This window comes from Phalaenopsis equestris, unplaced genomic scaffold (genome assembly GCF_001263595.1).
Source record: "Phalaenopsis equestris unplaced genomic scaffold, ASM126359v1 Scaffold000002, whole genome shotgun sequence".
Classification (NCBI taxonomy): Eukaryota; Viridiplantae; Streptophyta; class Magnoliopsida; order Asparagales; family Orchidaceae; genus Phalaenopsis; species Phalaenopsis equestris.
In genome coordinates this window covers 51,637,606-51,647,263 of record NW_018164444.1, presented here as the reverse complement: position 1 = coordinate 51,647,263, position 9,658 = coordinate 51,637,606, and the positions used below count along the sequence as shown (strand labels likewise).

Genomic DNA, 9,658 nt, shown 5'->3' with positions numbered 1-9,658 from the left:
CCCTGCCGCTACGGTACCCCTTTCCCCAGGCCACTGCCTCCACGTATCCCTTTTGGTCACTGTCGCTACGGCACACCCATTTTTTTGGGCCGCTGGCTCTACGACATGCCCACCTTTTCCTGAGTCACTGCCTCACGGTACACTCATCACTTCTATCACATGACTAATTGCATTTGCATTTGCATTTGCATGTTTGCATGGATAGCGGGCCAGACTCGTTAGGAGAGTGACCCCGTGTTGGTCGCGATGCCTTAACGAGCATTGCTTGTTGGGTTGATCCCGGTGAGCAATGTGAATTAAGTCATCGGGATTGACACGAGTATGACTGTGCTAAAGATCTAATAGATCTAAGTCGTGTCACAACTCTTCGTGACACTCTTTAGATCCTTCGGATCTTTAGGATGGGGCCGATATGACGACCCTGTCAAAGTCATACTATACTCAGACATGCCCCGCACTTAGATACTAAGTTGACACACATTTCGTTAGATGGTCTGCTAGGCTAGGATTTAGGGTGCTAGGTAGTCTTTTTGATGCCTGACTATTGTTCTCTGCTGGATTGGTTGTCGTAGTCAGGTATATTTCTTTTGCATTGTGCTTGTGATGTGACTGCATATTGCATATGTGTGGTAGTATGTTAGGGTGTTCTTCTGCAGGGAGTCATGCCTATTTATTTGCACACACACATGTACCACTATAGGGGAGCAAATAATGATTTCTGACCCTTTTGCTTGCAGGTGCTATTAGCTCCCCCACTTTTAAGGCATGGCTCATGATACGTTATTTACATGTGAGCTTTCCCGCTGACACTTGTTTTCATGCAAGATTGATTCTTTTATTTTCCTATGTACTTTTAGAGTAGGAGAGTCCTGTAGCAGAAATAAGATACTGGCACGGGTTCCGAGGCGTTTGGCGTGGGAACCTCGTGGATGCGGGAACCACGTGGAGGGGACCAGGAGCAGATGCTCGTGCTCCGTATCTTAATTCTGCATTTTCTATTGATGTATAAAATTAGGATTGGGCATGTATATGCGGAGTCCGACCTCCTTTTTATTTTCTGGGATATGTTGCCGACCCAGCAACATCGGTCTGTTAATTATTTTGATTTGACTTGTTTTTTTTGCTTTTTGCATCATATTGCATGTTTGCACTTGCATGTGTTTTCCTTATTTTTTTCTGTGATCTGGGATTTTACGATATAATATAGGCTCATTAAGGACCCTAAAATTATAATTTTCTACAAAATCCTAAATAAAATATTCAAGATAATTAAAATTTAGGATTAAAATATTCAGGATTTAAAAATTTTCACATTTACTTTCCTGCTTATATTAATAGGGCCTCCACAATACTTAAGGACCGTTCTAGATAACTGCATCATATTTGCATGTCCTGAGGAGGAGTCCCCGTGCTTCTCCAACCTGACTGGCCCAGCATACCTCTGTATAGGTGGGTGTCTAGTGCGCCTAGAGTGTTAGAAGGCTCCCCGACCCAAACAGGGTGCAAGTCCTTTTGTTTGGAGCGTTTCCAGCTTTGTAGCTGAACGTCCATTTTCTTTTCCTTCCTGAGGCATCCTTGCCACTTTGGCAGGTATAAGTCCCACCTCTTTAAGCTCCAGCTTTTAGTCATAAGATAGAGTTTCGTTCCTTTGACTTTAGGGCTATCGAGATTTCTATGGACGATGCAATTCATGAATTTCTAACCAGGGATCTCAGGTTGTGTTGGGTCGACTATCTTCATGACTAGGTAGACAGACTTAGGGTCCTAGTAGCTGTGGATGACGGGTCCGTGATACCCCGACCCAGTTACCTCTACCTTTTAGGATCACTCTACATTCCTTTTTGTTGAGCCCCTTTTGAACCATGTCGCTCCTTGACTTCATTGATATCATTTTGACGGCTCGATGCCGATGAGCTGCCGCCCATTTGAGATACGACGATTTGTCCTCTGCCCTCATGGCCCGGACGTGCTTTAACGTGTTGGGATGTCCCCGTCAAGATGATTTAGGTTATTTTGTGGGCCCCGTGTGCTGATGAGACACTACCCATTCGAGATATGAGAGACTCCCTCTCTGCCCGATGGCTTAGCACGAGCTTTGAAACATCGGGACTGTTCCCACACAAAATAACCTTCCTTTGAGTACCTATTGCCCCAGGTTCACGATAATCCAAGCGAAACTCCTTTTATCAAGAGCATTCTTAGGTACCCCCCAAGATGAAATTAACCAAGTGGGATACGTCCTCTTGGGAGTGCTCTTGACCCCAGAACAGACACCTACACCTGAATCTCTGGTTATGGGTAGTCTACGTAAGTATTCTTTCGCGGATATCGATTTAAGGTGATTTCGCCCGATCTTGTTTGGACGAACACTCTTAACCCATCCTTGCGAGGTTTACCGCACGTAGGCTCTCCACGTTTTGTGTTCTCTTGTTTGACATTTTGTCGTATGTCCCTTTTTATTTGGTTTCTCTCCTCTTTGAATCATTGATCTGGTTCGGAAAGGAGATTTATTTGAATAGGATAAGTATATGACGATCGACAAGCTGGCTACTCCTTCTAAAATAAAAGAGAGAAAAATAAACGAAAACACGTCTGAAATTGGCGTGGTCACACCATGCCAAAGGGTTTAAACCCTGATTTTTCTTAATGTCGACATGACCACGCCCAAAATTGGCATGGTCACACCAGTGTCCTAGCATGGCTATGCCACATTAAGGGCTTAATTACTCTGTGTTCTTTGTCTGGAGCATATTTTGGTGTCATTTTGGTGTGACCACGCCGCAACTGGGCTTGGTCACGCCGGTTCAAACCTTTGGTTTGATACCTTGGTGCGCGACGTAGATCTTGAACAAGTTCCCTTGACCTCAGAGGATCCTGAATAAATGGAAGATGATTTCTAACAATCGTAAAAGGGCCACAAATACGACACAACACCAGAATAACCTTTATATATAACAAGCATTCCCGTACAAATCAAAAGTGGTCTGAAACCCTAATTCACACCCAGTAACGCCTATGTATGAGCTTCGTTGCTCTAGATGATTAGAAATGAGTTCGAATCAATGGGATAAGGTTTCTAAACATTGAGACAAATGTTAAACATGCCTAGAGTCAATGTCAATTTCATTCCATAGTGAGTTTACCAGGGTAGGTAAAAAATTAGTATCAATCCTGACTTCATGCTCATGGGACGTATTAGGAGGTCCAGATGAGTATCATGAGCCTTCAGATGGTATGAATGGATACCAAGTCATCCCGAGTTATTAAAGTGGTTACCCAACACCTGTGATATCAAATATTGATTCCAAAAGTAGTCTAGAGAAGCATCCTCGACAATAGATCGGGTTCAAGTCCCTTGAAAGAGGTGTTGTGGGGGGTGAGAACCCCGCACGGCCTGAACCTAGTCACAACATGAGGCACTTTTGATAAGTAGGATAGTTTGAAAATGCATCCCTAATTAAGCAATAAATTCTATCCAAGACTAAATATGGCGAGAGATCGATATCAAACAAGTATCATGAAGGAAAGATGAGAAGGATTTTAAAAAGAGAGTCAAATGGTGCTTAAAATCGTTAGAAGATAAGCTGATAAGGGTTGACGGTGCACCTCGACTCAAAGTGAATTGACTATGTCTTGTTCGTCGCTCGACTCGAGGTGCTAATCATTTTAGGCCTCCCTAGGAACAAGAGCCTAGGCGATCAACACTTGCGGAGAAATCATCGGTGCAATCGACAAACACACCATGGGTTGATCAAGGAAGCTCTGATGGGCTCTCGCATGCTCGTCGTAATGGCCCATGGGCGCCCTATTCAACCTATCATGAAATACGGGCCAACGAGCCTAGCATGCATGTGAGCCCATGAGTGTCGAAGCCCGGCGAGTGCAAGAAAGATGATGCATTGGATCCTATTTTATGGATGCACCGCTAATACACAAAAATAATATACCATTTTAAGTACCATTTTTATGTCTATTTTTGGTGATATTGCACTTTAAAGAAAAATATTTTTATATTTTTGTTGCATTTATATTATTTTTAGGCATTTGGAGAAAAAAATGGCAAAAGAAACAAAATTTGGAGCAAAACAGCCAATCATGGGATTTGGCGCATCATGCGCCAGCGCTCTGACATGATGCGCCAAAATCCATAGCGCTGATGCATGATATGCCAGGCTCGACATTTTAAATTAAGGCGGTTCAAGATGAATTTTGGGCGATATTTCAAAGGGACACTTGTTCTAAAAATCTCATGGAGTGATTCAATGCATTTAGACACTATGGAAGGTTCCAATTTGAAAGGATTTGACTCTTGGATCAAGAGGCACAGCTTTTGAAATTCAAAGTTTTGACTTTTGAAGTTTAGAGGAAGATTGCAACTCTTTTCAGGGAAAGCAGCCCAAAAGGAGGAGGGACTTCTAGAGTATGACGAGAGGGAGAGAATTGGCATGAGTTAGAGAGAGAGAGAATAGGAGATTTTATTCTAGGGTTATAAGAGGAGAGAGAATGTGAGAGATTTCTTCTTCATTATTCTTCATTACATTTCTTCATTACATTTCTAAGAGAAAATTGAGAGTGATTGTAAAGAGGGAAAGACTTGGAGAGAACTTCTAGGAATTTGCTTGGGAAGGATTGTGAGTTAAGTTGTATTTTTCATTCTTTTGTTTGTAAACTTATTTTTGCATATGGAATCTGTGTTTTATCTTATGATTCTCATGAATTCTGAGTAATCTTATTTATCCTTCTCCCTACTTTGAAGAAATGATTTTGTGAATAATTGATTTTGTTTTCTACAGTTTTAAATGTCAATAATTTGTGATAATTTGAACTCTGATCTTCATTTACTTTTTGATATAGTCAATTGAATTTTAAAAATGTGTTGAGAAATATATGTTCTGAAAAGGGGATATAATTTCTAAAATAAAGAGAAAATCACATTTGATTTCATGGGAGAGTATTTCATCTATGAGATTGGTTACAAATAAATAGGGAAATATACTTGTTGTAAAATTGGAAGATTTTAAAGTGACATATTAGAATCCTCAATTTGGTTCAGTTGATTGGAAACTAATGTGAGCATGTTAGCCCTCAGATGAGGGAGTAGTGGGAGCTCTGGAGTGATAGCTGGTATTCTCCCAACATAACCACAGAATTAAGGACCAAACTCTGGATTAATCAAATTTCTTTATAGCGCTTGAGAGAGACTAGAGAATATGATTGGTCCTATTTGACACAAAACTTTGACACAAAACAGTTTTTAAATATATTTTTCAAATGATTTCAATTTCTTCACAAGCCCTATTTTTATTGTAAAAAGAGGAATGATGTTTTCTCATACTTGAACTTTTCGTCAACAAAACCTTTATTTTATTTCAACAATTTACTTTTGAAAGTTTAGCATCTAGTTTGATTTACTTGTTATAGTCGTACATTTGCATATTTAGTAACATTTCACTTAAGTATTTTAACTTCAAACTTTGTATTTTACTTTGTTTTTTTTAGCTTATAATAGAATATAAATAGCTAGTTTATATAAATTTTCAGCTTCCCTGTGGGATTAATATCTATGACTTCATTAAAGCCCTGTATTACTTCAACGATACATATACTTGCGTTATATGTAAAAGGGAATTGAGACTTTAGTAAAAGGAATTGAGACTTTAAAAGAGGTTTTAAAGATAAATTATTTTCATTAAAGTTACATTATTGTTTGGATTACATTGCATCATCATTATTAATTTAATATCACTTTTTCTGAATCCCGCATCAACCGCCGACCGACCCAGATCTTATTTGAAGGGTTCGAGCGGGAGCATACATACCGCGACTCGAAACATGAAGAACTCTTACTCAATTTGGTGAAGTCATAGGACTTGTGGTGGAGGTCCGCAGTGATATCGATGTGCAAATCGTTAATTTAAATCGGGTATAAGGGAGAAGGAATAATCAAACCAACTAGTAGGTGGTTCCCTCTGAAGTTTCTCCCAATATAACTGGAGCTCCGGACGGAGTTATATAGAGTAAACCCACAGATTAGGAGCATCGGGGGCACAACTTTGTTGAGCTATTCTCAGACAATAAATCGACGGAATGGCTAGGCTGATTCGATGAGCCATGCCATGAGATTGAGGGATCCAAGCAGGCATTTGTTGGTAAGCATAATTGCTGATGCGAGATGAACCAAAAGCCGAGTTACTGTGCGCTAACTCAAACCCCAAAAAGGATATTGGTTAATTAAAACTTCAGGACGATGGTTATGGAAGCTGAAATACACTAAGAATTTTGTAACAACTTACATGCCAAAAAAAGTTGCCCTGAAAATGGTTGATGACGCTTAAATGCACGACACACACCCAACCATTGGGGCAATGACAAAACCCGGAAGCGTAGGAGAGTGTGAAAACTATCGTAAAATTTGGGGCACGATCTTCTTTAGAGTGATAGTTGGTGCATATCTTTGTGGTAGTAGCAAATATTCAAATGATAGATTTGAAGGCGGAAGGGGAAAATGTTCCATATGAACTACACTTGTATATGTGTTAGTCGATCCTAAGAAACGGGGGAGGCTCAGCAAAGATCAAGCCTTCGTGTGAGCTTAGAAAGGGAGTTGGGTTAAAATTCCCAAGCGGGATGTGGAAACTGAAGTCAATGTTAGGTAGTCCAGAGACGCCGTGGGGGGGTGGGGGTTGGGAAAAGTTATTTTTTCTGCTTGACAGCCTGTCAGCCTTACAAACAAATCAGTCAGAGGCAGGGTCCCGTAACTAGAAGAGCACCTCATGTTAAAAGGTGTCTGGTGCGCCTTTAGTGGCCCTTGAAAATCTAGAGGCTCGAGTGCCATTAATGTCTGGTTGTACTCATAACCACATAAGATCTCCAAGGTGAAAACCTCTTGTCGGTGGAGCGATGTAGGCAAAGGAAGTTGACAAAATGGATTTGTAACTTCAAGAAAAGGATTGACTTTGAGGGTTGAGCATAAGGGTCCCAGCCCCGAATCCTTCGGCTATCAACGTACTGGTTGAGCTGCACCTACAAGGAGAGTGACTCGCTGTGTACGGGCTAGGGGATAGATTGGGAACGACTCCCCTCGGGGCCTTGCCCGGATGTCAAACAACCCACTAAATACTAGTACTGTTAAGAGGAATCCAACATTTTAATTCAAATAAAACATTGTGTTGGTCTCATCGAATGCTCACGCAATGATTTTTGCCACATGATTTGAATGTTAAAGTGATGAAATTCAATCAAGCGCGGGTAAATGGTGGGAGCAACTATGACTCTCTTAGGATAACCAAATGCCTCATCATCTAATGAGTAATACAAAACAATGGATTAATGAGATTCTCACTGCCCATATATATCATTGTGAGCAGAATTCAGAAAGTGTTGGATTGTTACCCATTAATTAGTGGTAGTTGTCTCGGATGTCTCGTTATCTCATTTATGTCGAACAATTCAAACTTGAATCATTCGATCATCTCTTCACATTCCTCGTGGCTCGATTGACTCTGACTTTACTCACTTTGGCTTAGATAGTTGCACTATATCAAATAAGTGGGCCTCACGTTCTTCTATTGGCGTGCATTCCCTCATTGTACTTTCTTCCTCTAGACCATTGCATCTGCTCAGGATCAGTACCAACATATTTTTTATGCACAAAATCAAATGATTTTTTTATAAAAAATTAAGTACTCATTTAAACTTTTTAGCCTTTTAATTAATAGAAATAAGTCAGGCAAATAAAATATGAGCATTGAAAATTTGAATGAACCTAAATATAGACATACTTTTGAACCTCATTTCAAGCTCGAACTTAACATGAACAACTTGTGATTCGATCGAGCTAGTTTCAAATCATGACATACTCAGGTTCAAATTGGCCCAATCACAGCCCAAATTGTGCTTTAGTAATTAAAAAAAAATCAATAAATGCTAGCTTAATAAGTATCCATATGTTTATTCCAAAAATTTTATCCATCAACTTGCCTACCAACTCCCCCGGGTAGTACCACACAGGAATACAACCCAATCAAAACCATCTATCCCGCATACGGAACCGTCTCCACCATTTATCATGGATGATACACCCGCGGCCACGTGATTCAGGTGCGTAACTCACAGCCATCTCCCTACAAATCAAAACCAGTCTCCATAAAAATTCATCACGTGACACTCACGTGACTCCAAAACTCCAAACCTTCCCCCCGGCCATACCCAACTATATAATAATCTAATAATAAATATATTCAAGGCCAACCTCCCTCTCATTATTACTATAATTATTCTGACCAGTTACAGTGAGAAAAGAGCTGAAAAACAAAGGAGAAGAAGAAGAAGAAGATGGGCGAGGCCGAACCACTGTTGCACTTCCTCTTCGTTTCCTTCCCCGGGCAAGGCCACGTAAACCCGCTCCTTCGAATGGCGAAACGGATCGCAGCCAAGGGGCCACTTGTGACATTCTCCACCACGCTCGATTTCGGCCGCCGCATCAAAGCGGCCTCCAATGGCTCCACCGCATCCGCCTACGAAGCCGACGCCATCCCTATCGGCCACGGTTTCCTCCGCTTTGAGTTCTTCCACGATGGCGCCGATCCAGACGACCCGAAGCGAGACGATCTGGATGTTCTCATGGCCCGACTGGACTCCAACGGCCCTCCTTCTCTAACCCATCTCATCAACCTCCAGGCACACTCCGGCCGCCCCGTTTCCTGTCTCGTCAACAACCCCTTCCTCCCCTGGGCTCTCGATGTCGCCGCCCAGCTCCGCATCCCAAGTGCCGTACTCTGGGTTCAGTCCTGCGCCGTCTTCTCCACATACTACCACTTCCACCACCGCCTCGCCCACTTTCCCACCGACGAAAACCCGGACCTGACAATCCACCTGCCAGGCCTCCCGCCCATGGGGCCCCAAGACCTCCCCACTTTTCTTCTCCCCTCCAACCCCTACAAGCCCCTCACCAAAGTCATCCTGGCACAATTCCACAACATCTCCCGGGCCCGATGGGTGTTCGCCAACTCATTTGAGGAGCTCGAGAGGGACGCTTTCAAGGCTATAGCCGAGCTGTTGCCGGTGATACCTGTCGGTCCCCTCGTCGACGCTGGCGAGCCTCAGGAGAAGGTTAGAGCTGATATATGGAAGGCTGCCGACCATTGCCTCGACTGGCTCGACAAGCATGAACGGAGATCTGTTGTCTACATCTCGGCTGGTAGTATCGTCATGCTTAGCTCCGAAGAGATGCAGGAGCTGGCTCATGGGTTTAAGAATTCCGGCCGCCCCTTCCTCTGGGTGGTACTGTCCTACATTTATAGTAATTAACATGTATGCAGCGTGACAATTACAGAAATGTTTGATAAATTGGTATTAATTTCGCTTACAGGTGAGGGAGAATCTTCGGGAGCTGCTCCCAGAAGGATACGAGAAGGAGATTGAAGCAGAGGGAAAGGGCTTGCTCGTGGGCTGGAGTCCGCAGGAGCAGGTATTGGCTCATCCGGCCATCGCCTGCTTCGTCACACACTGCGGCTGGAACTCTACGTTGGAGCTCATAGCCGCCGGTGTGCCGGTGGTTGCATACCCGCAGTGGGGGGACCAGGTTCCCGACGCCAAGTTCCTCTGTGACGTCTACGGCGTCGGCATTCGGCTGCCCGGCGCCGGAGGCGCGGGGGGG

General features: G+C 42.8%; 1 protein-coding gene across 1 annotated transcript in view; it reads left to right on the top strand.

Moving 5' to 3' along the window:
• Positions 1-8,251: 8,251 nt before the first annotated feature.
• LOC110032328 (limonoid UDP-glucosyltransferase-like) overlaps positions 8,252-9,658 on the top strand; it is a gene marked incomplete in the record, with an annotated part of 1,783 nt that continues 376 nt past the window's right edge. The window contains 2 exon segments of the mRNA XM_020735922.1: positions 8,252-9,282; positions 9,371-9,636. Coding sequence (XP_020591581.1) covers positions 8,335-9,282; positions 9,371-9,636 — 1,214 coding nt within the window.